This window comes from Chiloscyllium punctatum, chromosome 1, assembly GCF_047496795.1.
Source record: "Chiloscyllium punctatum isolate Juve2018m chromosome 1, sChiPun1.3, whole genome shotgun sequence".
Taxonomy (NCBI): Eukaryota; Metazoa; Chordata; class Chondrichthyes; order Orectolobiformes; family Hemiscylliidae; genus Chiloscyllium; species Chiloscyllium punctatum.
In genome coordinates, this window is record NC_092739.1 from 44,272,736 (window position 1) to 44,287,701 (window position 14,966).

Here is a 14,966-nt window from a genome sequence, read left to right on the forward strand (position 1 = left end):
CCAGTGAGTCTAGATCTAAACTGCTCAAAGTCTCTCCTGACAAGACAATCACTTCAATTTCCAGTTGGTTGCAGTTTTACCAGTTAGGATACAAGTGATGTAACAGCTTTATTGCAGATAATACCTCTGATTTTCTTTGATTGGGAAAACTTGCCCACAGCTGAGTCAAATAAGATTACTTTACAAACATTTAAAAAAAACTATTATACTGGCAGTGACCACAAGACTATTCCCTTATTGCTAAGCTAGCTAATGGTTCAAATGGTTCATTAATGACGGTAAAGTGTGCTAAATTGATGATGAGTTTATCTTTATGCCAGGACCTCTTAAAGGAAGATGTTCATTAGGTATGGGCGTTTATTGTCCATCAGGACTGGACTGAGAATGACCTGCTCCAGTGAAAGCCAAATGTTTTGGGTTTGTGGCCTTTTACAAGATTATGAATGAACAACTTATAGAGTCATAGAGATGTACAGCACGGAAACAGACCTTTTGGTCCAAGTCATCCATGTTGACCAGATATCTTAAATTAATCTAGTCCCATTTGCCAGCCTTTGTTCTATATACCTCTAAACCCTTCCTATACATCTACCCATCCAGATGCCTTTTAAATGCTGTAATTGTACCAGCCTCCACCACTTCCTCTGGCAGCTCCATACATGCCATACACACACCACCTTTTCTGTGAAAAAGCTACCCCTTAGGTCCCTTTTAAATATTTCCCCACTCACCCTAAACCTATTCCCTCTAGGTCTGGATTCCCCGACCCCAGAGAAAATACTTTGTCTATTTCTCCTATCCATGCCCCTCATGGTTTTATAAACCTCTACAAGGTCACACTCGTCAGCCTCCGACACTCCAGGGAAAACAGCCCCAGCCTATTCAGCCTCTACCAATAGCTCAAATCCTCCAACCCTGGCAACATCCTTGTAAATCTTTTCTGAACCCTTTAAAGTTCCACAACATCTTTCCGATAGGAAGGAGACCAGAATTGCACACAATATTCCAAAAGTGGCCTAACCAATGTCCTGTACAGCAGCAACATGACCTCCCAACTCCTATAGTGGATGCTTTGACCAATAAAGGAAAGCATACAGTCGTGTAGGACTTTGGTTCGGCCACATTTGGAATACTGTGTACAGTTCTGGTCACAACATTACCAAAAGGATGTGGATGCTTTGGAGAGGGTGCAGAGGAGGTTCACCAGGATGTTGCCTGGTATGGAGGTTGCGAGCTATGAAGAGAGGTTGAGTAGATTAGGATTATTTTCATGAGAAAGACAGAACTTGGTGGGGGGGGGGAACCTGATTGAGGTTTATAAAATCATGGGAAGTATATACGGGGTGGATTGCAAGAAGCTTTTTCCCAGAGTGGGGGACTCAATTACTAGGTGTCATGAATTCAAGGTGAGAGGAGTAAAGTTTAAGGGAGATATGCATGGAACATTCTTTACACAGAAGGTGGTGTGTGCCTGGAACACTTTGTCAGCAGAGGTGGTAGAGGTGGGCAGATAGCATCACTTAAGATGAAACTAGACAGAGACATGAATGGCAGGGAGCAGAGGGATACCGACCCTTAGAAAATAGGTGTCAAGTTCAGAAAACGGATCTGGATCAGTGCAGGCTTGAAGGGCCTGTTCCTGTGCTGTAATTTTCTTTTTTCTTTATAACAAACACCTTCTTCATTATCCTATCTACCTGCGACTCCACTTTCAAGGAACTATGAACCTGCACTCCAAGATCTCTTTGTTCAGCGACACTCCCCAGGATCTTACCATTACCATCCTGCTCTGATTTGCCTTTCCAAAATGCAGCATCTCACATTTATCTAAACTAAACTCCATCTGCCACTCCTTGGCCCATTGGCCCATGTGATCAAGATCCCATTGTACTCTAAGGTAACCTTCTTTGCAGTCCATTTGATAAGAGCTACTGCAAGTTAAGTCAGGAAACTGCATGTCAGGAATTATTTCTGGTTATATATTTATTTCAGAAAGTGGGGTAAAATGCCAATTTAAGAGAGGAGCAGAACACTTTTCGTAAACAACAAAAGCTATTGTGAATGCTGGAAATCTGAAAAAAAGTGCTGGAGAAAATCAGCAGGTCTTGCAACATCTGGGGGGGGGGGGAAATAGTTAATGTTTCGAGTCAGATATGACTGTTAAAACTGAAAGCGGTTGAAAGTAGTGTTTCGATGTTGTAGACAGAGGGGCAAGTGCAGCGAGTGAAACAAATTGAATGTGTACAGAATTAAAAAAAACAAAATTTTCTAATCCCTTTCAGTTCTCAAGAGTCATATCAGACTCGATCCATTACTGTTTTTCTCTCCACAAGTGCTTCAAGACACTGACTTTCTCCAGCATTTTCTGCTTTCAATGACAAAAAAACAGATTTTAAAACACAAAATGTTAGGAATGCTCAGTACATCAGGCAGTATCTGTGGAGGGCGAGAGAGAAACAGTCGATAACTCAGTTCGATGATCTTTCAGATTGTTGAGGGATATCTTTTGGACGCCCATTCAGTTGTTCAAATGTAGCCGTTCAACTCTTTTGGAGTGCACAGAATAGTTCATTGATCCCACAGTGTGATTGCTCTTTGACTGTGATAATGGTGAGGTTCAGTTCAGTGCCTGGGTTACAGTGGGGGGGCTGCAGTATTGTGTGCCCCAGTGGGTGCCTCCAGCTGCTGCCCTGCCTCAGGGTCTTGCCCCCTCTTCCTCCTGGTCCGAGCTGCAGGATCTGCTCTCCCTGCCTCCCTCGCTGACTGGTGCCTGATGCTGGGCGGACTTTGCACTCCGAGGAAGCGGAAGTGGAGCTGGGTCGGTCCAATCTGCTCTGGCTGCCACGTTGGTGGAGACGTGGACTTGAAGCACCGGCGGCCCGGGAGGGGGACAGGCGGAGCCGGAGGTAAACCGGGAGCTCGGGGAGGAGGGGGGTGAGTGCCTTGGATCCCGGGGAGGGGGAGGACGGGCAGCTGCTCTGTTGGAGCTTCCTCCAGCGGGCCCCGGCTCCCTGTGAAATCTCTCCCAGCTGAGGGAGCACAGGGATCGGCAGGGAAGCTGCAGCCCGGGCCGCTCCCAGGGGCTTCCTTTTTATAAATGGGTTTTGATTTGACTGGAGGCCGGCTCTGAAACTTCACTCGTTTCTCTGCCTTATTTTTTTTTGCAGCAAGATCCAACTTTCCCCGATCCTCGCAGTCTGTCTGCTGGATTCAATGTTTCTTGCTGTTTACATTGAAATACTGTACTGTCTGTGTCAGCATTGTATCACCAGTGGGGTTCACTCACTGTCACCATCAGAGCGGCCCAATTCACTCTCTCTCTCTCTCTCTCTCTCCAATCCAAGGGTTCTACTGGTCAACACTGTTCTACATCATTTTGCCTTTTTGTTTTGTTCACCGGTTGATCTTAGTCTCCCTCCCCTTTTCCAAATAATACTATTTATGTCCAGCAATGAAAATGCAGTGGGTTTTGTGTGTATGTGTGTGGTGTGGGGGAAATGTTCAAAACTTGCATCTTTTGCATCTCAAATCCTGGAGTTGGGCCATTCCTCAGCTACTAACAACCTCGCCTCTGAGTCAAAGGGTTGTGGAATTAAGCTCCAGTCTAGAGATTTGAACATTAAGTGCTGAAGCTGGTACTGCAGTGCTGTCCCTCAAAACCGACGTCAAGCCCAGGACCTGTGTCAGGTGGACTCATAAGATCACATGGCATTATTTTGAAGAAGAGCATGGGATTTATCCCCTGGTATTTCCACCAGTGTTTATCCCTCAGTCAGGAGCATTAAACAAAACATATTATCTGGGTCATTATTACCTTGCTGTTTGTGGGAGTTTGCTATGCACAAATTGGCTGCTACTTCTCTTACATCACAATAGTGACTACGCTTCAAAGTGTTGCGCTGCTGGTAAAGTTATCTGGGAAAGGTGCTCTACAAAACTGGTTTCTCCCACCTCCATTCCCCACGGCAAACAGGTGCGATGATTTGACAGATCAATAGTAGAACATGATGGAGGGCACATTGTATGTTTCAATTCAGTGAAAATTGCTTCTAGCAATCTTTTAATTGCTTAAGATTTCCTTGTTTGTCTCAAGAAGATGGGAAGAAAAGTGTGCTTGTTAATACTTAACCTGTTACAGTACATTCCCAGTGTACTCGTCCAGTTGTCAGCTCTGGTTCAGGATGAGTGCTGGTGAGACTGAAGACCGAGGGGACAAGTGATGGAAAGAGCCTGGACTTCTATGCGAGACTCTCCACCTGATGTCCCCAATTGAGTCTTGGGCTAGCCATTCATTACTAGGACAGATAATGTTATCTTTAATCCTGTTCTTATCAGGGTTGTTGTTGGAAATCTCTCTATAGATAGTTCAGTCAATTTGGGTCTGTTAGTTTATTGGTGAATTAGGAATTGCAGCTTTGAGGGTTAATCCTGCTGATGTTTGGCTTCATTGATAGCACTTTTACTTCTGAGTCAGAGATTGTTTATTTGAGTCTCACCCCAGCATTTGAGCACATGGATTAACACTCTTAAGTACACCTTCAGCTTGCTTTTTAAGCAGTTAATTTACTTGTCAGAAATATGTTTGAGAGGACTGCAGTTATGTTTCAAAGGAAGTATGAGTTTATTGTACTTTTTTCCGAAGAGATAATCAGTCCTACCATAATTAAACAATTTAAATCTTTACTTTCATTAATATGGGGAATACAGGACCTGGGGAATTGCACTAAGATATTTAGCCTATCCAGCTTCTTCCAATATTCAGTGTAATCTTTGACTTAACTCCAAATATCCACCTTTGCCCCATGTCTCTTAAGATTCTTGGTTGATAGAACTTTAGAAACCCCACAATTAACATTTAAACTAATTTAGCATCATTTACCATTTGCTGGCAAATGGTCAAATCATCTACCACGTTTTGTGTGTGTGTGTATATATACACACATGTCCATATGTCAACCCCAAACAGGAGTTGACCATTCCGCCTGTTCCATCATTCATTGAGGTTATGGCCAATCTGCAATCCACCTCCATGTACCTGCCTTTGCCCCACTTACCTTAGTACATTTGCTTTATCTATTATTAGAAGCAACAACTGATTCAGCATCCACAACCAATTAGGGGAGAGAGTTCCAAAACTCAATTGCCCTGTGTGTGTAGAAGTGCTTCCCAATATCTCTCCTGAACGGTCTGGCCCTAATTCTCACACCGTGTCCCTTGGTTATTGATTCTTCAACCAGTGGAAATAGTTTATCTAACTTGTCTGACTGTAATTATTAGGCTATGTTTCCTAAACCCAGTCTGTTCATCCACAGGCAATAATTTATGTTTATGCACCCTAGTTTGCGTAATTTGTCTTGATCAAAGTACCTCGGAGTCCAAGTATCATTCTGGTCTATCTACATTGTTAATATCCAATACCGGTCTATCCTCCTGAAGGTGTAGTCCCCAGAACAGTTCACAATACTCCAGGTGTGGTCTAACTAGTGCTTTCTATGGCTGAAACCTGATGTATATTCCCTTGTATTCTAGTTTGCTAGATATAAAGGCCTAGCATTCCATTAGCCTTTATGATTTTTTTTGTTCAATTCATGATATTTTGATAATCTGTGTATCCAGGCCTCTGTCAACACTACTTAGAATACCATTTATCTTCATATCATCAGCAAATGAAATATTACAATTCAGCAAGCAAAAATAACAGTAAATGCTGCCAAATAATCAGCTGGGTTTGCTTTGGGTCAGGCATGATGTTGCTTTGTTGTTAAACAAGAAGCACTTTTGCAAAAGGGCGTTAGAAAGATTCAGTCCATGTGCTATCATATATGTGGCGGAGATCTTTTAGTTTCTATTAACTTGCAATCTATTTTTTCAAAGCTTAGCCATGCAGCAATGCTGTCACTGCCACAGATTGCCATGTGCGCAGGGTCGATTATATAATTAGTCATGTGGTGATCTCCTGGGATTGGATGGGGAGACAAAGCTTTTTGTAACTGGGAGAACCAGAACCAAACACAGAACACACAGACTCCAGTTGGGAATAGCTAAATACAGAATGGTATCCTTTCAGAGATCCAGTCAGATCATGACTGAGAGAGGCAGGAATAAAAATGCAAAATCATTTTGCTGCTTCCTTTTCTTTGTACACTGTCACCCTTGAAAATTTATTAAATGTATACTTTTTTTGGCAACTTAGTGGAATTGCTTACTGCTGGCCTATTCCGAAACCTTTGGCAAAATGGCACATTGAGCTGCACAAGTAGATTTAAAGTTTTCAGTTGAAACTGCATTGATAAGTGTGTTTTGAATGGTTACCTTTTGTGCAGAAATAGAATAAAGTTGTGAAAATATATAACCTTTAGCTTTTCTGAGCTTATTGGTCTCCTGCCCTGTGCTGACTGGTTTAAGGGTGCCAGGGAGTTGTTGTCATGCTGCAACTCTGCCAAATTAATATTAATTCATGAAAGAAACATATGGGTTAGCAATCTAGTATCTAGAAACCAAGAAATCTGATATATCAAACTGCTTCTAATTTCTGTGGATATGCATAAATTCTGATTCAAGCATAAATATTTGCTTAGTTGGTAATCGTTAATGTGCTAGAGCTTATTGAGATGATCACAGCAGCAGCTAAGTGCAGTCATTTTCTCTTCACTATGAATTGATTACAACTGACCCATATCTAACCAAAACACACATGTTTCGGAACCAGCAGATTTCAACTAGAGTAAACTCAGTTTCTTCAGTTGGCCAAGAACTCTTTGCAAAAACTGAGTGATATGAAGAGGCCAATGTGCATAACTCTATGAATTGGCTTTATTGTAAATTTCATAATGATCTAATCCACATTAATATATCACATGTGTTCACTGCTTAATTATATAATTGTGCATTAATATGGAGAAAGGTAATGGCTATTATAGGTAGCAGATATTTCTCCAAGGCTGTACAGGAAAATTAGTGCCACACTATTTTTCCATACTACCTCCATGGTCAACAACAACAACAGTTTAGCAGAAACCAAAGTGGAGAGCCTTTTTTAGGGGAGGGAATGTTGTCTGTGCAGGGAAACATTCTTTGTGTGCATATCGGAGCATGTGGGAATGTACATTTATATAACCCCCTCACACCTCCCACCATATGTGTTAAATGTTAAAATGGCATGGAACAAGAAATAGAGTAGTGCTTTAATGGAGCAGGTATAATTTCTCCTTTTATTCCCTCTCCCCACCCCCCCCCCCCCCAACCCCCACCCCCACCCCACCCCGTTTTTATCTTAGTCTAAATTTTGATCTTGGTTTGTGCTTATTTTAGCCAAGTCTGCACTAAGACATTAGTGTTGGCATGAACAGCCCAGAATCAGTGACAAAATATCTGCAATTGGGAGGGGAAAGATTTAAAAGGGACGTAAGGGGCAACATTTTCACGCAAAGGATGGTGTGTATATGGAATGAGCTGCCAGAGGAAATGGTAGAGGCTGGTACAATTGCAACATTTAAGAGGCGTTTGGATGGGTATATGAATAGGAAGGGTTTGGAGGGATATGGACCGGGTGCTGGCAGTTGGGACTAGATTGGTTGCAATATCTGGTTGGCATGGACGGGTTGGACCGAAGGGTCAGTTTCCGTGCTGTACATCTATATGTCTCTATGGTGGAGGCTGGTACAATTACGACATTTAAAAGGCATCTGGATGGGTATATGAATAGGAAGAGTTTAGAGGGATATAGACCAAGTGCTGGCAAATGGGATTAAATTAATTTAGGCTCTCTGGTTGTCATGGACGAGTTGAATTGAAAGGTTTGTTTCCAAGCTGTACATTTCTATAACTCTATGCTAACCATTGATTCAGGCTAAAATGCAAAGACAGGATGGGCTGAATGGATTCCTGTGCAGTATTCGATATATGATTGTCTGGTGCTATGTTTGGGTGTCAATTCGATCTAGCTTTGCTGGGATTGAGCTCACTGCTTTGAAGGGTTGTTGACTGGTCTGTGAAATTTACAATCTGGGTTTGAGTATGAAGGAAGGGATTGATGTTGAGCTAGTGTATCATTGTGTCATTTTGTGTCTCATTGCAATTCCATTGATGTGTTCAGCAAACTTGAGGTGGAGCTTAACATGTGATGAATAACCTGATAGCAGAGTACATGATCCACAGTAATCGTGGACTGTGCATTGACCCTTGGGGTTAGTTTGTCTATGATCAGCGAGTTGTCATTAGTAATACAACCACTGTTAACAACAGCATAGTCTCAACCAGAACCAGCTTTGTGATTCCCCCCATGTATAATTTTTCAGATTTAATTATCTTTCTATCCTATCTTTTTCACACTCTAGTCCCATCATCATGGAATTGACATCATACACTGGAGCCCCAAGTCTCCCCCATTTTCCCTGAGCGCCAGTTTTGTTCATCTTTACCTATATTTTGCTGAATCATTTTTATTGCTGACTGTTTCATACAGAACCTATATGACAGAAGGGAAAAAGATCCATTCAAGCAGTTGAATCTTGTAATCATCGTCATTATACATCTTCATAAGTCACCTTAACATTAGGAGTGGGCAAACCTGAGATTATAATCTGGAGTTGAGATAATACATGTTTGGAATGACATTGGCAAATTTGGAGCTGCTAGCATTGGGGCAACTTTCATTGTGTTTTTGGAAGATGTAATGCAGCATATTGATACGGGAGAAACAGTGATGGCATGCATTTTCAGAAGGCATTTGAGAAGGAACTTAAAGGGAGCTTTTAAACTGTAGGACTTGCGCGTAGGAATATGCTGAAAGAAAATGCTTGAAATACTCAGGAGGTCAAGTAGCACAGTGGCAAAAAAAGTATTCATGTTTGAGGATCATGTCCTTTCATCAGAAATAATGGCAAAAAATTAATTTAACAATTTTTAACAAAGGGCAGAGGCAAGGAAAGTTGTCGTTGAGAAAAGAACAAAGGAAAAGCCTGCATTTGGATGGTAGGCAAGAGAGATTAAACAAAAAATGAACCAACAACTTATACCACTTGTAGGGACAAGAGCAGAAGTTGCATGGGACAGTGTCTCCACATTTCCCTGGTGAGACAACATCACTCTGATTTAGCAATATATTGTTGATCCTTCACTGCTACTGGGTCAAAATCTCAACACCATTGTTACCACCTTTATACTAGATATACTGCAACTGTTCAAGAAGCTGGCTCACCACCACTTTCTCAAGTGCAATTAAAGATAAGCAGTTAATGATGGCCTTGCTGTCATGGTTCAAATCTCACTCATGAGAGAAAAGTTGTGGAGTTGAACTTTCTAAAACTTAGTAACTTTGGCCAGCAGTGGGTGGGGAGTAATCTTAAGAATGAGAGAAAATGCAGAAGCCGAAATAATCAAAGTCAGAGGAAAAAATTCTCTATGATCTGCCGGTTCTGAAGATTGCTCATAATTTTTTAAAAAATAGGATCATTGAAATTCGATCACTACTTTCCCTGCCTTTGCTGCTAAGTGCAATTTTAGCTTTAGGGGAAATGCCATTTTCCTATCTTGTAAGCAGTTGAGTTGTGCATTTTTATTGTGTAAAATTAGTTAAAATTAGTCCTAGAGTTAACATTGGGCCCATTATCTCTGCAATGTAAATTTATCTGGAGAGGGAAGTCCATGTTACCAAACTCACCATCTTTTTACTTAGTTGCCTATCCACTTTTGTATTAATCCCTTCTGTATTTTCTACTGACTTTTATTTGTGTAAACGTCATTACCTGACTTCCTTAAGGTCCAAAACGCTGAAGCAGTTCAGTGAAAACTCCTATTGCTCCTTCTTAATCACATCTGTCAGATTAAAACTGTGGGGCGTGTCTTTGTGTGTGTGTATATGCAGGTGAGGAGTGTAACCTCATCAAACTAATGGCATGAATTTAATTTAGTTATTTATTTGGCTCATAATTTGCATGTCAAAATTAGAGTGGTGCTGGAAAAGCACAGTAGGTCGGGCAGCATCCAAAGAGCAGGAAAATCGACATTTCAGGCAAAAGCCCTTCATCAGGAATTCAGCCCTGATGAAGGGCTTTTGCCCGAAATGTCGATTTTCCTGCTCCTCGGATGCTGCCTGACTTGCTGTACTTTTCCAGCACCACTCTAATTTTGACTCTAATCTCCAGCATCTGTAGTACTCACTTTAGCTTCATAATTTGCATGTGTCCACTGTAACTCCTTTTCATAAAGGAGAATTGCTAACAATTGAACATATCTTGTTTTCAATTCTTATTGATTTATTTTAAAATTGAAGAAATTCTTTGAGTGTTTCCACTGAAATATGTCATTAAGGTATGCACTGAAATGTTGCTGATTGACTGCATTATTCTCTGTAGGAATGTCATTCAATCTACTTCAGTTATTGATAAAGTGATCTTTTGCAGTCACTATGGTATTTATTTGGCAGGTAATGAAGTCCTGGGATTTTGCTGATTGCTACTTTTTTGTTCGGATCTACTTCTCTGCATGTATTAGAACAACATTTTGGTAATCAATTTCTTCATGTATTTCTGGTAACATTTTTTGAATTTAATAATACTGAGCAGGACCCATTTTAAAAAAAGAAAGAATTAAATTTCTTTCTCCCATTTTGTTATCTTATTTTCTCCTCCTTCTCAGATCCTTCCACATGTGAAGAGATGAACTGGTGATCTTTCCCAGTGTTAATGACAGTTCTGTAACCTTCATTGGGTGAGCTAAGGTAGCTTGGGCTGAACCTGTCTTGTTCTCTTCCTTTACAATGTGGACAAGAACCTCCACTCTGCTGAGCATGGAACCTATTTTGTAAAATATGCTTTTTTCAATTTTTATTGAAAATTGTATTTTATCCTGAATTTGCTATACCTGGGAAAAATAGTTTAGTGTGGTTGAATATGACTGTATGTCTACTGTATTCAGTGATTATTTGAGGAGTCTCTGTGACAGTTGAGTGGGTGGATATCTCATGACTACAGGATTGCAGAGGAACATAGGTTGAATGCTTGGGCAAAACACGGCAGAATGGAATATAATTCTAGAGGTTATGCATTTTGACAGGGAGAATAGAGGAGTTGAATATTATTTAAATGGAAAAAGACTGCTGGAAGATACAGAACTCCTAAGATTTTGGAGTCCTTGTACATGAATTACAAAAAGCTAGCATACAAGTTATGCAGGTACTGGAAAGGCAAATGAAAGGGTGGCCTTTATTTCAAAGAGAGTAGATTATGAAAATAGCAACATCTTGCTAAAACTAAACAATGCATTAGTTAGGCCATAGCTGTGGACAATTTTAATCCCCATTTCTGAGGCAAGATATACTTTCATAGGATGCAGATTGAAGGAGTTTCATTCGCTTGTTCCTGGGTATAAAGGGACTTATGAGTACTCACTGGACTTTAGAAGAATGAGAGGCAACCTTATTGAAACATACAAGATTCTTAGCTTAAAACTTACAAATCAAGCAAAGACTTCAATTTTGACATGATGTTCTCAATGGTGTAAATTATTTATAAAACTTTCTATAAGTTTAGAACCAGCCTGATATTTTTCTTTCAGTTGAATGTGTTTCTGAATCCTTGGTATAAAGAGGGTTTAACAATCGGTTCTAGCAGATAATTTCTGAATTCACAAATGACAGATGCTGCAGTTCTTCAACTTCTCATGGATTACAGTGGTACAAATATACATATGTAGTTTTAACTCTATGGATAGGTACTGTGTGCCCCCAAAGCCATGTGGACCCAGTAACCCTGGTTATTGAAGAGACCAAAATTAGGCAACTTGACACAGTAATGTGCAGAGGTTGTTTCCCCTTCTAGGAAAGCAAAGGACCCAAGGAAGACAGGGATGAGAAGGAATTTCTTCTCTGAGGGTAGTGAATCTATGGAATACTTTACCAAACGGCTAATAAGGCTGGACTGTTAGGTATATTCGAGGTTGAGGTTACAGAACTTTAATCAGAAGGTGAATCAAAGTTAAGGATAAAAAAGCAGGAACATGGAGTTAAGGATTATCAAATCAGCCATGATCTCATTAACTGTGGAGATGGCGTGATGGGCCGAATAGCCTACTTCTGCTCTTATGTCCTATGGCCTATCATCCAATTGGCATTTGTCACTGTTTAGGTCCACACACAGAAATATGATCATCAGGGCAAGATGCAGGAAGGCTCCAAGCACTCCAGAACCTTGAGCAATTTGTATTTTTCTCAAGTGCGTTATTTGTTTTGTTTCATTGGTAAACGTTTTTCAATCACAAATGTGTTCTGATGGAATTTTTGAAATCATGAGTGGGTTGGACAGAGTAGATGTGGAGATCAGCACAATGGCTCGGTAGGCCATACTGCTTGCCTCACTTGTACCAGGGACCTAGGTTCAATATCAGCATCCAGCGAGTGTCTGTATGGAGTTTGTATGTTCTCCCTGTGTCTGTGGGTTTCCACTGGATACTCTGGTTTCCTCCCACAGTTCAAAGATGTGCAGGTCAGGTGGATTGGCAATGCTAACTTGTCCCATGATGTCCAGGGATATACAGGCTGGGTGGGTTAGCCAGGATAAATGCGGAGTAATGGGTGCAGGGTGGGAGCTGGGTCTAGGTGGGATTCTCTTCACTGGGTCGGTGTAGACACAGTGGGCCAAATGGCCTCTTTCAGCAGCGTTGGGATTCAATAATTCTAAGCTGTCCCCACTAGTTTGGTTTAAGAAAAAAGAGAGAGCGTAGATTTAAATAGATGTGCAAATGCAGCAAAGGTGATGTGGGAAACTCCTTTTTTGTACAGTGTTAGGGAATGGAACAGTAGTGAGGAAATGGAATGAATTGCCTGGAAACGTGATGGAGGTATGTTCAATTGAGGCATTCAAGAGGCCATTGGATGGTTATTTAGATAGAAATGGTGTGCAGTGATATGGGGGAAAGGCAGGAGGTTGGACTTCGCTAATGGTGCTGATACAGGCATGATGGGCCTAATGGCCTCCTTTTGTACTGTAATGGTTCGGTGACTGTTTACATCATGGGCCACCAACCTTGACGTAGACCTTCATTGTAAATATGACTGTGGGCTTCTCCATTTAAAAGGCGAAGATACTTTTCTGGCTGCTTCTGTGCATTTGGAGCATGTAGGTAGCATTTTCAACAGCCGAGCAATTTAAATAACTGCTGTTCTGATCCTTATTGTTTCTATGTCTATCCCAACACTGAGGTACTTGGTATCTTTATTTCCCAGCTCAGCTAGCAAGAATGAAGCTTAAAGAAATCAATCGGACTGCTATCCAAGCATGGAGCCCAGCTCAACAGCATCCTATTTACCTGGCTGCAGGTAAGAAAACTACAGATGAATGACTAACATTTGGAGAAGTTCAAATGGTTCACAAAAATCAGAATAGTATAGTTGTCCATGTGAAACAATCTTACAGATAAAGAGCAACATGAACATGTGCCTGAATCAATGCTGCAATGGAAAGGGGAAATGTAGTGCAGGTATAGAGGGATCTGGGTTTGCTTGTACAGAATCTCAAAATGTTAGCTTGCAGTACAGCAAGTAATGAGAAAATTGGCCATTGTTGTAAAGAGGATGCGCTATAAGTGTAGTGAAGACTTATTGCAACTATTGAGGATGTTGGTGAGACTGCAGCTGGAGTACTTACTCCTGAGTTAAAGAGATTGAGGAGGCTCCTCTTGGAAGTGGTTAACAGAAGCTTGATTCCTTGGGTGAAGGAGTGGTCTTTAAGAATTAAGTTCATCAGGAAAAGGATTAGCAGGGACACAAGGAAAGGTTTTTTCACTTGGATGATGATAGTTGTCTGGAATTTGCTGCTTAGTTTAGTGGTGGAAGCAGAAACTTGTTTAAGAGACACTTGGATCTGCAGCTGAAATGCTGTAATTTACAGCTAGGGAGCAGGTGCTGAAAGGTGGGATTAAAATGTGACTAGGTTTACTTTCACCCATTGCCGATATGGTGAGCTGAATGGACTCTTTCTGCGCCATAATCTTTCTATGGTTCATTGGGAAAGTTTGAGCAGGTTGGGCCTACCCTTCTTGGAGTTTCAAAGATTGAGAAGTAATGTTATTGAAATATGTAATGCTCTGAGGGGAATTGACAAGGGTATGTGGTGAAGAGATGTCCTACTTTGTGGAGGAATCTTTTAATGAAGGGGCATGGTTTAAAGGCTCTCCCACTGAAGACTTGGATGAAGAGGAATTTCTTTTGAGGTTTGAAGGCATTGAAATTTTCCTTCTAAGAGAGTAGCGCAGCTTGTTATGGTTGTGGAATATAATTTTTCATTGAGAGTGAGTCCGGGACTTTGGGCAGGAGAGTGGAGTTGAGGCCACAGTGAAATCACCTGTGATTTGATCGAATGTTAGGGAAGGATTGAGGTGTCAGATGATCTACTCCTCATCCTTGTGTTCCTTAATAAAAGACCTTGTTGTTTTGGCTGGATGTAGTCGGATAAATATTAGATTAATCCAAACATTAGCTGCTCCTTTCAGTCTTGGGAAGACCTGAGATATCTCAAGGTTATTTGGTGAGAGTCTAGAACTCAGTGCTCAAAAGTTTGATAGTGACGCAACCTCACATTGCAAAGGAAAAAAAATCACTTTGATATGTGCTTGAGGTGCCTTAACCTAAAGGGTTACCCCCAAGAATTGGAAAGTGGAATTTAGGTTGATGCATCTTTATGGCTGACGGGGCAATGATGAGCTGAATAGTCACATCCTGTGCTGAAAATCTTTATTTGGTCAACATCTTGGATTATTTTCTTAAACATTAACCTGAACCGGTTTGCCATTGTGGAGATAGATGGAATATAGTTGCCTGTAGTACTGTAGTAATTACAGAGAGTCACATGCCTGAAACTGGAAATTTTAAAATGCCTTTTTTGTTTATTTCGATGATAATTCCCAATTAGTTAAAAGAGCATCAAGAACTTCTCCAAACGAAAGCATCTCCTTTGAGCTGTAATGTTAAA

General features: G+C 40.9%; 1 protein-coding gene across 9 annotated transcripts in view; it reads left to right on the forward strand.

Moving 5' to 3' along the window:
- The first annotated feature begins 2,737 nt into the window (after nucleotides 1–2,737).
- The window catches only part of sec31a (SEC31 homolog A, COPII coat complex component), a 115,727-nt gene continuing 103,498 nt past the window's right edge, over nucleotides 2,738–14,966 (forward strand). For 8 of the 9 annotated variants that reach the window (XM_072552668.1, XM_072552722.1, XM_072552807.1 and 5 more), the window contains exons 1-2: nucleotides 2,738–2,906; nucleotides 13,223–13,315. In XM_072552668.1, the coding sequence (XP_072408769.1) occupies nucleotides 2,774–2,906; nucleotides 13,223–13,315 (226 nt within the window). In that variant the 5' untranslated portion in view covers nucleotides 2,738–2,773. The remainder of the gene's footprint in view (nucleotides 2,907–13,222; nucleotides 13,316–14,966) is intronic. The other variant, XM_072553170.1, reaches the window with a different exon arrangement.